At 38.6% G+C, this 20,469-nt stretch overlaps 2 protein-coding genes across 4 annotated transcripts in view; one reads left to right on the top strand and one right to left on the bottom strand.

Moving 5' to 3' along the window:
- The window catches only part of IARS2 (isoleucyl-tRNA synthetase 2, mitochondrial), a 26,494-nt gene extending 17,742 nt beyond the window's left edge, over window positions 1-8,752 (bottom strand). Inside the window, exons 1-12 of the mRNA XM_086878773.1 lie at window positions 8,508-8,752; window positions 7,893-8,015; window positions 6,917-7,073; window positions 5,792-5,940; window positions 5,655-5,704; window positions 5,449-5,558; window positions 5,273-5,363; window positions 4,828-4,943; window positions 3,623-3,792; window positions 2,772-2,862; window positions 2,414-2,565; window positions 1,307-1,467 (exon numbers count right to left, since the gene is read on the bottom strand). Coding sequence (XP_086734899.1) covers window positions 1,307-1,467; window positions 2,414-2,565; window positions 2,772-2,862; window positions 3,623-3,792; window positions 4,828-4,943; window positions 5,273-5,363; window positions 5,449-5,558; window positions 5,655-5,704; window positions 5,792-5,940; window positions 6,917-7,073; window positions 7,893-8,015; window positions 8,508-8,711 — 1,574 coding nt within the window. The 5' untranslated portion in view covers window positions 8,712-8,752. The remainder of the gene's footprint in view (window positions 1-1,306; window positions 1,468-2,413; window positions 2,566-2,771; window positions 2,863-3,622; window positions 3,793-4,827; window positions 4,944-5,272; window positions 5,364-5,448; window positions 5,559-5,654; window positions 5,705-5,791; window positions 5,941-6,916; window positions 7,074-7,892; window positions 8,016-8,507) is intronic.
- On the top strand, window positions 8,748-20,469 carry BPNT1 (3'(2'), 5'-bisphosphate nucleotidase 1). 3 transcript variants are annotated; one of them, XM_023945202.2, is made up of 9 exons: window positions 8,748-9,061; window positions 12,248-12,372; window positions 14,431-14,535; window positions 14,794-14,901; window positions 15,441-15,489; window positions 16,485-16,576; window positions 17,556-17,753; window positions 18,614-18,719; window positions 19,892-20,469. In XM_023945202.2, the coding sequence occupies exons 2-9, from the start codon at window positions 12,256-12,258 to the stop codon at window positions 20,038-20,040; spliced, it is 924 nt and encodes a 307-aa protein (XP_023800970.1). In that variant the 5' UTR covers window positions 8,748-9,061; window positions 12,248-12,255; the 3' UTR covers window positions 20,041-20,469. The 3 variants fall into 3 exon arrangements, with proteins under 3 accessions (XP_023800970.1, XP_086734902.1, XP_086734901.1); XM_086878776.1 differs by having other exon boundaries at window positions 8,765-8,920; XM_086878775.1 differs by lacking the exon at window positions 8,748-9,061 and adding an exon at window positions 9,069-9,348.

Genomic DNA, 20,469 nt, shown 5'->3' with positions numbered 1-20,469 from the left:
ACACACACATACTTCTTTGCAGTTAAAATGGTTTTACGCCCCACATTTATTTCCTGATGTGTGCCAGCATTATCCAGGCACTATAAACGACATTGTGGCTATTGTGGTCTTTTCTCACAGTTATTGCCTACGGTGAGAGAGCCAAAGTACATCTCTCTGCACCTACACACCCAGTCACACCAGGTGAAGCTAAGGACTACCTGTCTAAAGTCCATTCCCTGCTCTCCACACCCTGAGCCTCACCTACTACTGTCTACTATCTACAGCTTGTGTGCTCAGTACAGCCTCTGGAAAACATGCTGGACTCCTGCAGCACATTTATTCAACATCAGGATAAAAAAAAAAGTTCTGCAACAGACTTAAGTTCATCTCCAACTGTGAAAACTTATAATGAATTTTCACAAAAGGTTGTAAGGTTAAGATGTACAAAACAGAGTTACATCAGCTTACCTCAAGGCAGAAAAGATTATGGAACTAATTCAATGAATGTGGAACTCCACAATACTCTTTTTATGAAATCACCTCTTAGAGGGCATTCACAACTGAAAACCTCTGTTCCTCAAAGAAGTAAAAGCAGAACTCTATTAGTCCTTACAGGACAGAAAAGGATCATATTTGGTTGAGCTTCTTTGTTTTAAAGCACAGCTTGGATTTTCTCTGCATTATGTTTGTTGTCTAGAATTCCTGAAATGCACTGTTTGCAATATCTGGATACTATTAACTAAAAGATGGCAGAATACGGCTAGCATCTGAAAATCTGGATATACCAAATCATATAGCTAAGGTCAGTTACACTTGAGGCTGGTCTTCAAAACCACTCTAATTTTGTTTTGAAACAAAATGCACTTATTTATTCTGTAACCAATGTGGTTATTCCACTTCAGATCTCACTGTCACTTAAGTCCAAAAAGCTATTTTGACACAACACCTGGAATGTTCAATATAAAGTGCTACAATTACAGCTGCTGTCTATTCTAACACTTCTTTCACTTCTGGCTTAAATGGAAAGGCCAATCATGACTGTCAGCTCACTGAAGGCAAGGGATGAAAGCAGCAATTAATCTCAAGCGGAGTTTTTAGGTAACTTAAGTGTTTAAGTAAATTGATTCCTATTATTTACATACAAGTCACTTCCAGCAACAAGTTTTTGATTGTTATAACTTACAGGTAAATTAGATCTGTGTATAAAAAACTACAAGTAAAAGCATGTATTCCGACTTGAAATGAGTTTTATAATACCATTAAGTGCAGCACAATAGACAGTGCTCCTTCTGTCACTTCTCAGTGTCTAAGGCTAGACAGGTACCTGTTCATCAAGCATTCTCCCGTGCTCTTCCGATAAAAAGCAGGAATTGGGACGCCCCAGCATCTTTGCCGTGATATGCACCAGAATGTCCTTCTATCCAGCATCTCCAGCATCCTGTTCACGGCAGACGTAGGGATCACTTTCACTTTTTTCAGCACGTCCTAGAAAGGAGACAGTGACCTGCTGAACTTGCTTCAGCTTGCACACAAATAATGTTTTTGGCCAGTAAAATATGGTACAGATCTACTCTCCCACTCCCAGTATCAAACAACATTCTCAGACAACTGCCTGCTGCTCCTCAGTAACTTATGTGAACACTGCATATACTCTCTATTTCCTGACCAAACCCCAGTTCTCTGATTTTCTAGCAGACACACCCTAAAAATGAGTTAAAAATGGCATCAGTGACTTTAATCTGAAGTTTAAAAGCTGACTGTAACTTGTACTGTTGTCTGCTTTGAAAAGCCACCTTGATACAAACTGACTATAATGGGCTACCACTCACGCCCAGCCCCGCTGAATAACCACCACATTTTCATCCATCCTAGATAAAGGTGAATATGGAATATACACCTCATGCCCTAGTTAGAATAAAATCACTGTTATTCCAAGGTGCTGGTCTGAATTTTCTGTGACAAAATTTACGTAACTTCAAAGAGCAAAAGACCCCAAGCTTTAAAGTTATTTAAGATAGGACTGTGACAAAATTAACAGGGCAGCAAACAAAGATGTCTGGCCACACGAGGCTAGCCTAACAAAAAAGGTAGATTTAATAGTGATAAAATTGTGTCTTCTAATTTAATTCCTTGAAACATCATATTTTTAAAAATATTCTAGGGAAAAAAAATCAGTAGCTCTAAGAAACTTCTACATCTGTAAACACAATGAGAAAATATACCAGTCAGTGTAGCTACCCTGGATTATATCAACACTGACAAAAAAATTGACAACATATTTCACTTCAACAAGTAATTAACACTTTTCAGCTACTGTTCATAAACCCTAGGGAAGAACATATCCTGGAGGGAGCTACAGCAAGAGCTTTTTGCTGATTCCAAACAGCATCAGTTGTCTTCAAGTGTCTTGTAAGAAAGCAAAATTACATACCTGTGCTGTGGCCTTCACATCTGCTGTGTTTACAAACCACTGTTTGCTGGCACGAATAATCATTGGTTTTTTAGACCTCCAGTCATAGGGGTAACTGTGCACGTATTTCTCCTCTTTTAACAAACTCCCAGCTGCTTGAAGCATCTTAATGACTGAGAGAAAAAATGAAGCAAGATTAAATTTCAATTTGGACATATGGTTGCTGTTAACCTCAACTCAGCCCTTTCCATTAACTCTTAGCAAGAAATGCCTGTACCTCATCCGTATTTGAAATACGGCCAGTTTACATAAACTCTCAAAATATACCTGCAGGATTGTAACTGTTGAAGTAACAAGTGGTCAAACATCAAATGCTCACCAGCTTCATTCCCTTCTTCAAGGACATACTTGTTTTTAAGCTCAGGACCTGCTGCTTCTGTAAAACACCCACTTTCATCCACAAGGCAATCCTGAAAGTAAATAAATTAGTCATGTCAAAAAAATACCATGTGACAATTAATTAACTTTTTGGTATTCAAAAGTGAGTTAAATACTCTACCAGGTGACTCATTTTCTGATGAATAACAAAATATTTAAGTACACTCCAGATTTAGTGAACTGCAGTTTAGTAATCTACCAGGTAAGTGAGTTTTAGGTGTCAGAAGAAGTGGGCACCATTGCATTTGCAAACATACCACAACTATCATACATCACAGTCACAGGTATGTCAGTGAGTTTTCAAATAAACAGTGCAAAACCTAACCCTCTCTATGCCCCGTATCTTGAATCTTCACTCCCATCAATCACAAACTGCCCATGCATAAATGAGTTGTATTTATGTATGTTTTGAAACAAGTTTTGCTGAAAAGCCTACATAACTGCTGACTTACTGATCTGCATCTAAGACAATTCTGAGTAGCAAGAGTCAGTATCTGGCAAATACTCTCTGTGCTCTCCCGTAAAAAGAAAGCCACACAACAAACAGAAAAATCTGATTCTAACACCTCCCTGTAAGTTTTAATTAGCAGAAGGAATCTTCATTCTTTTATCCTGATACACATTTCTTTAAGATTAATTTTGCATTCCTGCAGGCCGTTAGTGATACTCAGCCTTCTGTGAATGCTTCAAAACATTTTCAAGTTTTATGCATAAATTAAAACAAATCATTTTAGGGGCACACAGTCAATCAGTTGCAGGCAATCAAGAGCAACAGCTGAAAAGATAAAGTACCGTGGGTAGCTGATGGTGGGAAGCTATGCCGTAATCTTCCATACCATGAGCTGGGGCTGTGTGAACTAATCCTGTCCCTTTTGTCATTGCCACATGATTTGCAGGTAACAGGGGAGAGACTCTGCCAGGAATGGTGGGATGAGCACAAAAACCATCTGCCAAATCTGCACCTGAAAAATACAAACAAAAGATAAAATAGAAAAATAATTCATGCATTCAGCTTCTTTTACCAGAGAGCAGAAAAAGAACAAATGGTTAAAAAAAAACACAGAAGAAATATTATTATTAAAGCCTTGCTGAAAATCAAGAATCACAGAGCTTGAGAAATATGCCATATGACAAAATGGTGTTCACAGAATGATTTTCTACTAGAAGGAACATGTTTAAGAACTGCCATCACACAAACACAGAAAAGTAACAAATACAATTAATTACTGAATATATGGGAAGTTAAAAAGAACACGTTCCATACAAAATATCTTTTTAAGAAGGTTCAATTCTACTACTCTTGGATGTTATCTATACATCACATGATTCAAAAAGGTGGAAGGTGTGAGAAAAAACACAGTAATTCACCATTAGGTAAAATCAAGACTTCCTCTGAAAGAGAAGGCATGGAAAGACAAAAAACCCCAAAAAACAAAAAGCCATAGAAACAGATTCCTCGCCTCTATCACAAATGCGTATTTCCAGCACTGAATCACCGATAGAGGCAAATGAATAAAGCTCACAAATGACACACTAAATCCCAACTCATGACACTGAATACCAAGCCTGCTTGTTAGGAAATGCCACTATGCAGTTTGTTAGGATGCCAACTCAACTGCTTTAGTTTGTCCAGACAGACAACAGCCACCTGCAATGACTCAAGTCTCACTTGTAATTAGCCACCTCTTGTCATCAACAATAGATGAAAAGAAAAATTGCACTCAGTGTAATTAAGATTTTGATACTGAACAGACTTGCACTCTACATTTCATTTTTCCAAGCGTAAATCCAGATTTTAAAAATTCATTTGAAATCTCTGGATGATAATTTGAGCTCCAGTACACCAACAGTAAATCTGACAGACACCTCCTCCTCTTTGTATTATTCTAGTGAATCAAATTCTCAGATTATGAACACATTTAATCCATCAAAACTGGTTTTCAGACACCTACCATCAGATTTCTAAGCAATTTAAGATTAACAATATTCAAATGTACCTTTACAGGTTGATATAACCTCAAACTGTGTGTCCAGAACAGCAGCTGTAGATTCAACTCTATCTGCTGCAAGGATGAAGTGTTGTCCAGTCGTTGCACATTTTACAATTGAGTATCTGCAATGGAAATGTGCATTTGTGATACTAAATAATTACAAACACCACAAAGCTATCAATCTGTGAAATGCTTCATCTCTAAGACAAGTACGTTTTACATGCCCAATTCACTCATAAATCTCAAAAGTTTCAAGGTAACCTTGCCTCATGAAATAATTCAATAAAAATTTAGGCAGAAATTAATGTATTAGTAGATATAGAACAAAGCTTACAAAACCCAAAAAAGATGCCTTAAGTAAACTGTAATGGCAGTCCAGAATGTTGTAATTTTGCTGCTAAATACCAGTAAGAGCTGACACAGACAACTGAACCAAGTGAAAGACACCTACGCTGAGTCTGGCATGTAACAAACTGCTTGATTGGCTGGTACAGTCCAAGGTTGCGTGGTCCAGACTAGCACATTAGCAGGGGATGATCCATCTACAGATGTAAATTAGAAGTACTTTACTCACAATCATAACAAAAATCAAAGCTGTCAGTCTCTAAAGCTACAGAAAAGTCGTACCTATCACAGAAGTCAGCTTAGGCGGCGACTTCAGCAGTGGAAATTTCACATACACAGAGCGACTGACGTGCTGCTCGTTGTACTCAAGTTCTGCCTCAGCCAAGGCTGTCCTGGTACACATCAAACACAAGTTACACGCTGCAACATCAAAAGCTATTAGCATCCTTGCTAAAATTTTGAAGAAAAAATAGTAAGCTGGTTCTTACTTTGTTGAAGGGGACCAGAACACAGGTTTATAGTCACGATAAATTAAACCCTAGAGAAGACAGTGAGGAGAAAAGAGAAAGTTAGGAGAAACAAAACTCATGAAAAATCAATACAGACATCTACAGAAATACAGTACCTTATCATGCATCTTGGAGAAGACTCTCAGCTGGTTTGCTTCATACTTTGGATCAAATGTAAGGTAGCAGTTAGCCCAATCTGCCATTACACCCCAACGAATGAAGGCGGATTTCTGTTTCTCAATTGCTCTTTCTGCAAATGCTTTGGCTGAAGGGAAAGGTTCCATTAAGCACATGGTTTAGCACACTGAGATCAATAAAACAGCACTTAAAATGCACTATTGATTTTTTTTTAGTAAAAGCCGGAGCTGAATGTAGTGAACCTATGCCCTAACTATTATGGTTCAGCATACATATATTTCAGATTGGTTGCTACAAAAAATGACTGCAAAGAGTGAACAGATCCAGGAGTGGCACTTTTTCACTAACACAGGAACAGTAGACACAAGTCTTTAGACTACAAACTTTCTTTTCAAGAAAGGGGGAGAAATACATTTTGTTAGGTAGAAAAATTTCTCAAAATAAGTTCTCAATATAAAACTAGTAACAGTGAAAGTTAACTCCCTCTATTGATGCCGATCCAAAATTTTCAAAGTAAATACATCTGAAAATAAGTTAGTCCATTTCATTACCACAATTTCAAATTAAAGCAGTTTCAATTGCTCATTACAAAAAGCTTTGCAGCTGAACGATGACGCCTTTCAACACATATTGTATTTGAAATTATTTTGTAAAAAAAGTTTCCATATAATGCAGACTTTCTTCAAAAGGATTCCCCCTATAGTTTGGTAGGGCTGTTAAAAACAGTCAACAAATACATTCTTACTTGTGATACTGAGCCAAGCTGTCCTGAAGGAGCCTGACTTGTTCACATATGTTTTCAGTTCCTAATCAAATTCAGCCTCTAAAAACCAAAAGGATGCTGATCTGATAAACAGTAGCTTCCTGCCACTATACAGTTAATCAAAGCAGACATCTAAATCCCCTGTCCTCCTTTTGTTTTTTTTAAACTGAGGGTCAATACTCTGCATGCCCATTACAGCAACAAATTGAGCCTATGTGAAGTTATCACATTTCATCAGATTCCATCCTACTCTGCTTGCCAAATACACCCAGTGATCATAGGAAATGACACCAATAACTAATAGAAAAGGCCACAATTAAGCCTAAAAGCCTTTATTTACCTCTCTGCCGAATTTCCATCAGTGAAAGATTTTCACCTCCTCTGACTTCTGACAGTGCCTTCAACTCAATTGGCAGTCCATGGCAATCCCACCCTGGCACGTAATGCACTTTATAACCTCTCATCACATGGAAGCGATTGGTGATGTCTTTCAAAATCTGAAAAGCCACAAGGGTCTGTTATCACTTTAGCTCCCCCATGTGGAACAGACACATTTGTAATTAAGCTCCTCCTGTTTAAAAAATGCAAATATAAAAAGCTGCAGGATAAATTTATACTTAAGACCAGAGAAGCTCTGGGTGCCTCATCCTTGGAAGTGTTCAAGGCCAGGCTGGATGAGGCTTTGAGCCACCTGCTCTAATGGAAAGTGTCCCTGCCCATGGCAGAGTGTTTGGAACTACATCATCTTTAGGGTCCCTTCCAACTCAAATCACTCTGTGATCCAAAGACCCTGCTTTTTTTTTTTTTTTTTTTTGCCTATAATTTTGTACATTGGCAGAACATTAGAGGACCTCTGATCCAAGGAGTTCATAACCAGTGCAGCTGAGAGATACAAGACTTGAAGTCAACAAGTTTGACTTGCTCTCACTTTTAAAACACTGAGCTGGACTTACAACACTGGCCTAGAGCACATTGCTGCAGCCCAAGCTCTGGCACTAGGACTGTGAGAAGCTGTGGATGACAGCTCACAATTTGAGTCTTTCTCTCTTTGTGGCCAGTGTAATGTTGTAAATCTCAGGGCTGAATCATAATGAACACTGAGCATTCAGTACACGATATTTATACTGGAGTATGGTATCTATATCAACATGGCAAAATACGGCATCCACATAACCCTAACACTGGTTTTTAAAAGCCCCAACTACCAAAACCCCAAACACTTTAAAGTGTTATTGATTTAAATGGGAATGGAGAGCACATGACAGTAATGTTTTTACCACTTCACAAGAATAAAATAGGAGTAAGTAAATATTTACTTTGTTTAATGCATGGCCAACATGAGGGTCTCCATTGGCATAGGGTGGTCCGTCATGCAGACAAAATTCCTGTTTTGTCTTCCTTTGCCTTTGCCATGAGTACAGTTCTGAAAAACCACATTTCTGTAGAAGAGACAAGAAAAAGACCAAAACTATCACAAGTCTTTGCACTTCCAAAAAGTCTGGATTTAAAATTAACAAATAAAGCAGACAGACAAACAAACACACTTTTCTAACTCTGCAAGAGAAGGCGTTTAGTGGGTTTTAAGTACGTAAAAGCCGGAAGAGGGTGAAACATTAGTCCTGAGATTATTAGCGCTAGCAGTACGCTATCCCGACGGTCGTTACACCCCTCCAAAACAAACTCTATCAAAGTTATGACTATCCAAACTGTAAATACCTCAGGAGCCCGAGTTTTTCTAAAAAAGACCCCGGACGGCCGGGCCAGGAGAGAGCCCAGACTCGCCAGAAGTTCTCCCTGCGCGGCGGGACCGAACACAAACCCAGGCGGCCACCCCCGCCCTCCTCGCGGCCCGGGGCCCGCAGCGCCCGGGGCAGCCCCACGTCCCTCCCGGGACTCGCGCGCCGGGGGAACCGGCCCGGCCCCGGCCGCACCTGCTGCGTCTCCAGCTCTGTCTCGGGCTGCAGCCGCCCCGGGAGCTGCGCGGGGAAGCGGCTGCGCGGCAGCAGCACCGTGTGCCGGTACCGGGAATCCTCCCGGCTCTCGGCCGCGGCCTCCGAGGCGGCGGAGCGCGCCCAGCCCCGGGCGGCGCCGGCCCGGGCCCGCGCCAGCGGCGGCGCCCGCCAGGCCCGAAGCATCCTCGCGGGCTGCGGCAGCGCTTCCGCCGGCACGACGGGCCGCGGCAGGGGACACGCCGCGCCGGACGGCGGCACGGAGCCTGCTCGGCGCTCCCGGCGGGCCGGGCGATAGCTCGGGCCCCGCCCGGAGCCGGAAGGATTCGGGGCGTTCCGAGGTGGTTTTGTAGGGGTGGCGAATCCTCCCTAACGGAGCCGGCGCGGAGGCCTCGGTGAGCGGCGGTGCTGGGGCGCGGGTCCCTCCTTGGCAAGGGGACGGGCGCGGAGGGCGCGGAGCACACCGCACGCTGCCGGACATCGGTGCCGGGCCGCGGGGGCCGGCGGAGATCCGGGGAAAAGCGAGGCTGGACACGGTGAGTTGGCTGCCGGGCCGGCAGAGCTGCTGCTGCCATCGCCGATAGCCCGCGGTGTGCCTGGCCGCGCTCCGCTGGGTGCATTGGCAGGCACTGCTCCTAAATCCGCCTGCGCTGCCCTGCAGGCACTTTGCCTCCCGCAATATTCACGGCAAGAGAATCGGGACCAGGCTTCCCTTTTCTTTCTCTTTGGTGGAATGAGGTAGCGCAGCCCTTTCCCACTTGGAAGTCTGTAGGTGAACAGCAGTGGGATTCCCAACCCCGAGTCCTAGCCTGCTTTCTGCTGGGTAAATATTGCTCCTTTACATAATGGAAAGTTTATCTTTTAATAGGTGTGGGCCGAAGTTTATTGTAAAGCAATGAGGAGCTCTGGTCGCTTAGACATTCCAAGATGTCTTAGAAGAATTCCAAGAAAGAAGTCATGGCTTAGCACTTGGTTTTAAGGACATGCTCTGTGTAATGTCCGCTTTCTCCTTTCATCAGGCAGAATCATAAATTTGGAAAATGGAAGTTTGCGTAAAAAAAGACTGAATGGGAGCGGTCAACAAATCTGTCATGTGTGCTTTGACAAACTAATTGTTGTCAAGCTGTAGTACTTATGTACATCAGAATTAAAAAGTAGAACAAGAACTGGAGAACTCATTAATTTTAGTAGGTACCAAAACAGGCTGATTTATCAAGACCATTCAACAGTTTGGTTGCTAGGCTAAAAGAAAGGAGGGAAAGTCTTTAGAGGACAAAGCGTGTTTTAAAAATTATACTAATTAAACTTGAGGGATAATTGCTGAGCAGTATTTGTAAACTGCACAGTTTTCTAGGAATCAAACTATTTTTATCTCAAGCAAGCAAGATATTATTGAGTGCCTTATGATAGTATACATTAGACATTGCCCTCAGCAGAAAGAATGTGCCATAAATGTATAAATAAGTTAATTTGAGATTGAACGGTTACAGAGGTGAAGAACTCAGAGGCAACTATTGCATTCACTTATTGAATCAAAAAGGTCCAATACACCAGAAGATGTGCCACACAGGAAATCCAGCCCTGTAAAAATTTAAGCTACCTTTGCACTAATAAAATACTTTGCAATTCATCAGGTAATTACTCCAGTCATGAGGAGGTGAGGTGTTGAACCTCTCATTTCAGTTTCCTTTAATAAACCTTATTTTTTCATAAAAATGTTTTAATTTTAAGGTTTGCCAGGAGGCTCTGGGTATCCCACAGCAAGTATATTTGTTTGCCTTAAGTATAGCCAAGAAAAATGTACGCAAGAAACACCTTGAGCCAGGCTTCAAGAATGCAAGATAGTATTTCTGTATTGTTTTCTGAGTCTTTTGAAACTTTATGCAAACATAAAGTAAGTCAAGACTTTAAAACAATTAAGTTTTCATCTCATTTTATGAAGCAGGATCAACTGTACAGTAAAAGGTCAAATGACTTTTTTATGAGAAGCTGAACAAAAAATGTTAATTATGTTCATCTGATAATTCAATTCAATTCTTTAATCCAAGCTTCACATCTAATATGCTACTTTTTAACCATTTCTCAGAAATTCTCATATTCCTGATATTTTTATTATGGAATTAACTATATTCCTTCCTGTTAATTTGATTCACATAATGGCATAGACTTAAAATAGTATATGGCTTTCCATGTGTTATATGTTATTATATTTGCTCTGCAACTTTCAATTGTTTGAGAGCTGCTTTTTGTCACAGGTAGCATTTCCAAAATTTCCTCTGTAGCCATTGCTACCTGTCCAGGGTTACTTTGGGTATGGACCTTGGCTGTTCCACAGAACTCCAGAGCACTTTGTTCCCGTCCAGCAGCTGGAAATAATAATTAACCTTAATTAACCTTAGCAACAGTGCTTTTTGAATATGCTTGCATGGTCACTCTACTCTTTCAACCTTAGAGTGCTTCTGACTTTACTGGTAGAGGTATGGTGTTAGTAAAGTGCTGAAAAAGCTCTTAAATCAAGAAATCAATAAATTGGAGGTTCTGATACCTCTGACATTGCTGTTCTGTGAACAGCCATGAACTTGATTTGTCAAGGAAGAAATGAAAGGTGTTGTATAATGACCTAATGCTACTTAAGCAGTACTTGCTGCAATTGCCGTATTTATGATATGATTGTCATATTACACTTCCCCATAATATATCTTCTGTATGGTGATCAGTGAGTTCCTCTGAGTTTTGTTCTGGCTCTGTGCTCAAGTGTTTCCTTGGAAGTGTGTCATACATGTGAGGCCAAGCCAAAAAGTGTGTCATCTACACAGACAGAAACAACTGATAGGAAAACATAAAAAGCAATTAGCTTTGCATTTTAAAAAAATGCAATGTGGTTATCAATAGTTCTTTTTCCTGAGTTAAAGAAAAGCTGGGAGGAGTGTCAACCTTTCCAAGGGTGATAGTTATTCTACTTGGTAACTGAAGACCCAGTGAATTGCACTGGTTTGTGCTGGAGAACAGATGAGGAGGACAATGCAATAGAAGAATGACAGGAGATGGAGTGGTGAGGAGAGACAGGAAGATGTAAATTGATTTCCTTAAAGAAATAATGAGAAATTAAACAAATACAGAAAGGCTAAATTCAGATGGTTAAATTTAACTTCTGCATACAAGTTTGCAGTATCTGTGTATCATTAACCTACTTTGTGTACACAATTGGCCAGCTACAAACCCCCATTTTATAGTTAAACAAAGGGGAATAATAAGTGAAGTTGCTGATGTCATCCTGTCTGGTAGTCTTATGCTTGTGCTTGAGTTCTGGGTACAAACCAATTGCAGGTTCAGTTATGAAAAAATGAACTTATGTTCAAAGTGTGCAAAAAATGAGTACCGTGTGTAGACTCTTCTTTTTCCTAATACTTATGATAAGAGTTTCTGCTGCTGCCTTTGTTCTTTTTTAATGTCATTCTATTTCAGTGAGGACCAGATTCACTGTCAGACAGAACATGCATATTTGCAAGGTCTTGTCTACAATTGCTTTACATCTTTGTGTTTGTTAATTGTATTTTTAAAAAAAGCCAAAGCTCACCTCATTATCACTCACTGGCAGTAGCCCACTTTCCCCTTTCTACTCAGTTTAAATTGTATCTGTTTGAAATCTTAGCTAAAATACTTTGGCTTTTTTCTTCTCTTGAAGAAAGAAAAGTTCAAGTTTGCTTTTTGTTTCTTTTCAGCATTTAGCATGGCTTCTCCAGCTCTTCTCATGCGTGTGGTGGCCTCGGCATATTCTGTTGCAGAAAAAGCTGCAACAATTGTTAGAAATGTGATGTCTGCAGGAGATCTGGGCATAGTGGAGAAGGTATTACCTTTTACTTTGTTTAATTTCACTTGTTAATCTTGAGTTAGATACAAGTCAAAGTGATATTCTTAAAAATCAGCAACTGTGGGATGAAATCCAGCCCTCACCTCCCTCACCACCACCTACAACAAATATTCCTTTTTAAAGGATTAAAACAGTCCTAGAGAAGTGTCTTTTGACCAGTACTTCTAAACAATATTTGTACATTGAAAAGAAACACCATCATTTTGTCCTGATTTTCCTCACAAAACACAAGGTTTGCATAGCACCTTAAAATTCATAATAAGGTATATTTCCTGTTAATTTCTATACCTATGTTCTAATTTCCTTAGTACAGCTTAAAATACTGTGCTCTTGATGAATTTTGGATTAGAATAAATCAGTGTTTGATTTCCTAAAACAAAAAAGAACTTCAGATTTTATTGTAAATCACAGCTTTTAAAAGAAATTCAGAGCTTCATATTTAATTCTAAAAGGAAAACAGGTATTAAAATTCTTAATTTGCTGTAATTTATTAATTATAAAATGCACTGATGAGCCAGGATCTTTGTTTTGACTACAGTACTGGAATAGATGAAATTAAATTTTGAAGTTAATTCTAGCTTTACAGATACGTAACAATATTATGGGCTTTTTAAAATAAATATATATTATTTTTGATCTTTACATTGAAGGTACTGCAGGTGTTTTAAATTATTTAAAAATTATCAAAAGTAAGAGGTGATATTGGTTCTAAATAAGACTAGTTATACATCGAAAGTTTTTGAGGGATGAATACTACAAACACACAATATTAGGTCAAAAGCAAGGTCAAACAGAAGAGGTTCCTGTTTGAGGGACTAGAGATCTTGAAATTCCTGCAAGCTTCTTGCCAAAGGTGGTTGCTGAAGAAAGAGGAAGAATTCAAGAGAACCTCTGCCTCTCCCTCTGTTTTGCAGTCTGAAGAGATGTAGAACAGAAAAGAATAAAAGTGCTGCTTCTCATCATTCATCCTCTTTCTGCAGCCAGCAAAAACCAAGACCAATTGCAACTGGCCTTACTGAAAGCTTTAGAACATCTGGAAAGGCAGTGTTACACCTTTTCCCTCAACATAGTGACCTTCCATCCATTTATCTAGTTCAAGGACAGCTGAGTTTTTAGCCATCTCCTGTCCTGATATCCAGAGTTTTCTTCACCTGAGTCAGCTCTAAGCTCTCCATTTATATTTCTTCTCTTTGTGCTTGTGCTTTTTTCCTCCCACTTGGTAAGTAGAAGCTTTTGTCCACCCATTCTTACACTGAAGTACTATTTATACTGTTTTATTGGGTTCATGTCCTGAAACAAAGGACATTCTTTGCAATATTCTTACTGAGTCTAAACTCGGGACCAATTTCAATCAAATTAATTAGGGGACAACAGGGAAATTTCAAAGAAAAATATCAAGTTTCATAAAACTAGCACTTGGCTAAGGGACAGACTAGTTTTGAGCATGCAAAAATTAACCCATAACATGGTTCTAAATGGAATATCCCATTCCTATGGCTAATTTCTGTAGCTGAATAAAACACTTTTCACATTGTCAGCAAATAAGACACAAGCAGATAAAATTTTTGTTTGATTCAACTAAGATGCAAATCAGATGAACTGTCTTTCTAAATTCCAACACTAACAGAATTATTTCTTACTGGGATTCTGTCTCTGTACTAAAGGGTTAAAAAAGTGGTGCTAAGCTACCTACTTTCACATGTAGCAGGTTATTAACATTTAAGAAATTACTGTATGTAGCAATGTATGTTTGGCTACACAACATTGGGAAGGCTTGCAGTCATTTTTTGATATCATCTTGGGGCACCAAATGCACTTTTCTATTGTCAGACCAGTCTGTCTTAGCTCTGGGGTACAGAGGAAAACTCTGCTTCTTGCAGTTTTTAGCTTGCCTCTTGCAAGGTCACTTACTGGGTTGAAGATTTATCAAATTAGACTTCCTTTTCATTACAAGTAGATATATTCAGAGTGCTGTATGGGCCACTGTGCTGATGTATTTTTTTATTACACAAATTCCTATCCACTCCTGGACAGGCTGGACCCAATGACTTGCAGACCAAAGCTGACCGACTGGTACAAATGAGCATTTGTGCTTCCCTGGCACGGAAGTTTCCCAAGGTGACAATCATAGGAGAAGAAGTAAGTACCTGCTCAATTTCATGCTAACATGAAATTATCTTGCTATAGCTTGTGCTAGAATTTACTTTGGCTGGGTTTAAAAAAACATTGGTTTTAATTAAAAAAACAACCCAAAAAGCAACAAACAAAGGTATTTCCATCCCATTTCACATTTTCATTTAATTAGCTTTATCAAGCTGCTGTCAATTACACAGTTCTAAGGCAAACTGAGGTAAGCCCAAAACATTTTTCTAACAATTCTATGGATTTTTTTGTTAGGAACTGCCCGCTAATGATGTAACTGAGGATTTAATTGAAGATGGTCACTGTGAAGAAATTCTGAAGAAACCTTGTCCTGCTCAGTACACAGGAATCAAAGAGGAAGAGGTAATGTGCTAACGTTAGACCTATGTCTTCATATTTAAAATATCTGTACTACTTTCTGATTTCAGTTAAGAGTATATAAGGGAGAACAGTTTTCAAAAAGAAAATAAAAGTTGGCAACATTGAGAAAACCTAAGTGTAGTCATGAGAATCACACCTCCAGAGCTGGAAACACTGCATGCTCCTGTGTCCAGTAACGGGAAACGAAAATTGGCTTCTTACAATTTGTGATTCAAATTACTTTGGCAGGAATCAAGTTTGGACATAAGAAAGTAATCTCATTTCCATGTTGAGTTTAATCCTTCATACTTCTATTAAGAGATTTACTGAGACATTTCAGACAGTTTTTTGGGGGTTTTTTTGGTGTCTGTATGGGTAAAATACTACTGTAGGCTTCAGTCATATAATAATGTTAAAACTTTGGGTCTCTTTGTTTCCTTACTGCCGCAATGAAATAAAAGCACTAAAGTAAAATATATACTTTGTGTGGTAATTTACATGATTTGTATTTGTTAATTTTTCTTATTTTTTTATTCTTAAAGCTTGTAATATGGGTTGATCCCTTGGATGGAACCAAGGAGTACACTGAAGGTTGGATTTTCTTTTAATTCTGTTGATAAAAAAATATAGCAATGTAATGAAGTAGCATATACATATAGATAGTTTTATCATAAAAGCTACTTACAATATGGTTTCATAAGGCTGATATTTCTGTACTTTTTGAGTGCTTGGAATGTATTTGTTCATTCCATTCAGTTCTTACCAGTACTGAATATTCCTGATGGGCTACTGAGTGTTGACCAGTTTTTATCATTTCAGAGTGCAAAAAGCTGCCTTTGACTGCTGGCAGGTTGTCTTAAATTTTTAGTAAAATTACAGTTCTGCATGTCTTTGAATTAACTGACTAAATCTGCCCTTCACACAGGAATATGCTTGATTATGTTTACATACTCCTCTCAAACAACCCAAATACCACAACTATACTTGTAGCCCTTTCAAAATAAAACAAACATCCTCCCACAAACCACAATTCCTCAGTTATGGGAAGAAACTGTTTTCAGCAAAGCCTAATTTCTATCCATAGAAATAGACCCTAAAATGAAAGAAAAGAAAAAAAGAAAAAGATAACCCTCCAAGAAACAATATGCTGAAACCTCACTTTTGCCTCCTAATGCATGTTTTAGTTGATTAATGTAAAATCTTTTAGGCAGATTTTTTCCCCTTTTTGGGGAAAGAGATATACAACTGTCAACAAACCACTAGTTTTGTGTGGCGTTAAAGAACTCCCACCACAATTACAGAAGAATGTCACTATATACTGCCATGTAGTTGTATCTTTAAACTTCCTTATAATGTGTTAATTATAACATAGCTCTATTAAAAGAACTCTATCTGGGGCATTTTTTAGCAGACCTCAAGGCTAAATGACTAAAAGATTTTATCAACATCTGAAAATCCTGATTAGTATTTGCATTTTTAAGATAGCACCCTGCATATTGATTTGTGGACTTTTACTGAGGATTTATGTTTTTATTAAAATCTTTCTCTTTTTCAAGCATAACTACATTCCTGATTTTTCTGTCCAGGTCTCCTTGACCACGTAACAGTTCTTATTGGAATTGCCTATGGAGGCAAAGCAATAGCAGGAGTTATTAACCAGCCATATTACAACTACGAGGTATTAAATCATTTATTTATTTAGAAGCATTGTGTGATTTCTAAATCCTAAGACTCCTAAGCCATTTCAGTTAGCACACTTTCAACTGAAAAGTGATGTGTAGTGGAGTTAATGTTGTAATGTAAGGTATTGGGCTTTTTTAATTAAATATATATAATTTTAAACACTGGATTCCAGGGACTGGATATCAGGAACATACTAACAACCATACTGAATCCTGAGGCTTGTGTACTTCACTAATACAGGATATATTACATATATACTGTGCAAATTACTACAGTCCTTATAAAGTGCCTACTTCAAAACAAGTACAGATCAGTGGTGCTGCAGTCTTTGCTAGAAATTCTTTAGTAAATCTATGCAGTGGTTTCATTTGCAACGCATGGTAACTGCCATAAATCTGCAGCCCTAAATAAACCAAGCATGAATTGTCACTGACAGCTGGGTTAGAGTGTATCATGCCAGGCTGCAGGTAAAAGTCAGGATGGCAAACCTACAGGCATTTACACATTTGGAGATTATCTCAGTGTTATTGGGGGGAACTCATGATACAGCCTGATTAATTCAACTTATTGGAGTTTAAAGAAAAAGCCCTTGAGCTGGTGTAATGCTATCATGTTCTGTGTGACATGTATCACAAAATATTTCAAATTACAAGATACATTCAATTACAGATTGTGCCCCGAGTACAGAAATATACAAATATTAATCTGCCAGTCACTGGAAGCAGGATGTAATGCACCGCCACAGTGTCACAGATAAGAAGAGGGTCAATGATGTCATTGCCTTAGAGGGAAAGAGAGCAAATTTCTCACTCTGGGCTCTCAAGTAGTTCTTTTTAAGTGCCACTGTTTAAATGCACAGCTCAATATTAATAGTATACTCCCTGATATGCCAATATGCTTCTAGGTACCCTTATCCCTTTATGCTTTAACTGCTGATCAGTGTGATTAACCATCACTCTGTGCCTTTTTTGTAGGCAGGAGCTAATGCTGTGCTGGGCAGGACAATCTGGGGAGTGCTGGGCATGGGTGCCTTTGGCTTTCAGCTGACAGAAGCACCTGCTGGCAAACACATCGTCATTACCACCCGCTCCCACAGCAGTGCCCTGGTGAATGAGTGCATCACTGCCTTGAACCCAGACCATGTCATCAGAGTTGGAGGAGCAGGAAACAAGGTATGAAAACCCCAAATCTTCTGTTTTTACTGGGAGGTGGCACCTTTGGAAAAAAACCCAAAAAGTATTTTTAAAGAAATCATTTGCTTACTTGCATGAATATACAGGAGTGACTTCCTCCACCTTCTCCAGCAGAACTTCTCTTCCTAGCATTCAGCCTACTGTGAGGTTGAGAGAATTTGGCACAGGTGTATTTGTACCAGTGGCCATGCTGATCATGGCTGAGGTCTGTCTTGCCCAGTATTCTGTTTTTAGGGGTGAAAATAAAAAGTTGTAAGACCAGAAAGACTAAATGGAACTTCAGTTTAATCTCAATTATTAGACATGTCCTCCTGATTGTAATACAGCTTTTGTTCCAATTATCCAGCAGAACATTTGAAAGGATAAAAATATAAGCACACAGTGATATTTCCTTTGTGAAATTTCTCTGTGTACAGGGAACGGTCATTTGACACAGGTTTTAAATCTTAGTTTTGTCATAGCTGTCAAAACCACACCCTCTCATCTCTTTTCTCCAACATGGGCAAGGCGCAAAATGGCACTAACACAATATGTATATAATTTCCACTTTATTCTTTTAGTACTTGCATAAGAAGTGGATTCTTGTTTCTGAAACTGTAAGCAGATTTTCATCTTATAGACTGTATTTATAGCAATCAAAATAGTGAATTGGGAATGGTGATACAGTATGGCTTCTAAATCTTAACATTACTTGTAATATCAATTAGGAAATGGCTGGTGTTCCTTTCCTGACTATCAGTACTTAAATAAACAGATTTAATCCTCACTTCCTGGCGTTATTTCTACCCATTTCTAAATATCTAGATCCTTTACAATGATTGCAACTCTATTCTTAACAGATCATTCAACTCATAGAAGGCAAAGCATCTGCTTATGTATTTGCCAGTCCTGGGTGCAAGAAGTGGGATACATGTGCACCTGAAGCTATCCTACATGCTGTGGGAGGTAAGTTCATAGCATTCAAAGTTCCAGGATAAGTCAAACTGCATTAATTTGAAGTTAGTTATGCTTTCCATTGAAAGAAAAATGACAATACATGTGTCAATAATTGTCACATAATTAAAAAAGCCAAATCCCCAAATTTAGGGTATATTCATTTTAATATTTTCAAAACAAATGCTCTTCTTTTTTTTCTGGTGCCTACTATCTCACAGTAAAATCTGCTGTCCTACTAACTGAGTATAGTAGTTTATTATTAGTAACATGTTATGTAATATGTGGACATTGAATTCTTTAAACAAACAAAAATAGGTCAAATCATGCACTTGTTCTCTGGGTGTACAAACTCCAAAATTGAGTAATTCATGTAATTCAATAGAATTAGTGGTCTCTAGCCAACACGAGACATTTCACTTATGTAGGGGCTAAGGGGTTGAAAAGTTATGAAAAGACTCACTACCAAGTATTTGAAGTAGTATTAATTTTTTAAAATTCTTCTTTTCACATTAATTGGCCTTTTACCACCATATGCTAGAATTATGGGATTTGATTCCTAAATTTTGTCAAGCAAGGATAACAGGCTTCATAATGACACTATTGAATTCCTTTGCAGCCTGTAGTGTTCATAACTGGGATAATTTTGAACAGGGTTAGCTCAAGCACAAAGCAGCCCAACCAATCTGGGGCAGCACAGTGCTGTATTTAGCCTCTTTGGTAGGTAGGAATCTCCTAGTTAAATTAGCTTGAGTAAAGATCTGTGTTGCTCTTGCTAAGTGATTTCTAAAATCTCATTTAAAACCAGCTGGGGTGTTTCTACATTATGTTAGAGCTTGTGGTATAGACATACCCCGGTTTTTACTTGAACTGAGGGTTTTTCTTTGCTGCTTGTCAATGGCCAGTGTAAAAGCTACTCAGGAAGTATTTTAAGTAATCCATGAGAGAGATGTTTTCCTTTTTCTGAGACACAAAGAATCTAAGTATTGTTGAAAACAAAGAAATAAACTCACTAGCTTTTTGATTTCAGTCAATATAAAACCTGTTGTACTTAAACTGGAAGCAAAGATACTTCACATCTGAAGACAGGCATGTAAAGACTGCTTTTAGTTATTTCACTTGAACTAATACATTCCAACTCCTTTTTGCTGCAATATTTTTTTCTTTTCTTCTTTGTTTTGCAGGCAAGATAACTGATATCCGTGGAAATTCATTTCAGTATAACAAGGAGGTGAAACACATGAATTCAGCTGGAGTCCTTGCAACTTTGAGAAATTATGACTACTATGCCAGTCGTATTCCAAACACTGTGAAAGAATCTCTTGTGCCTTAAAGCAGGGAAGAATCTTCACTTGGCCTGGATGGCTGAGAAAATGAGCTTGGAAAAAAAAATGGAAGAAGATGACTGAGCTTGAAATTCTATTTCATAGAATCTGAACTGAATTCTTTCAGTAAGGTGTTCAATAATTTCAAAATTATACGGAATCTCCAAGTATCTGTTGGATCAGATTATTTGACTGTGTTGAGCAGTTGAGTGTTTGACATCAAAGCAGTCACGTTTCTTCAGTAGTTGTTTTCTATATTCTTTGGGAGTTTTCTTTCCTCATGACTGTGTGTCATATATTGCTAATCATAACAGTACAGACCAAAAATCATCTTCTTATTCTGGGCACAAAAATCATGTTTAGTCATGTACCTGATCTTGCTCAATGGTTTTTATTTTCAATAAGGGTTATTGTGTTAAATACAAATGGACTAAGGA

This window comes from Cyanistes caeruleus, chromosome 2 (genome assembly GCF_971803275.1).
Source record: "Cyanistes caeruleus chromosome 2, bCyaCae1.hap1.1, whole genome shotgun sequence".
NCBI lineage: Eukaryota > Metazoa > Chordata > Aves > Passeriformes > Paridae > Cyanistes > Cyanistes caeruleus.
Note: the sequence above shows the minus strand (reverse complement) of the source record. Positions and strands in the feature narration are given on the sequence as shown.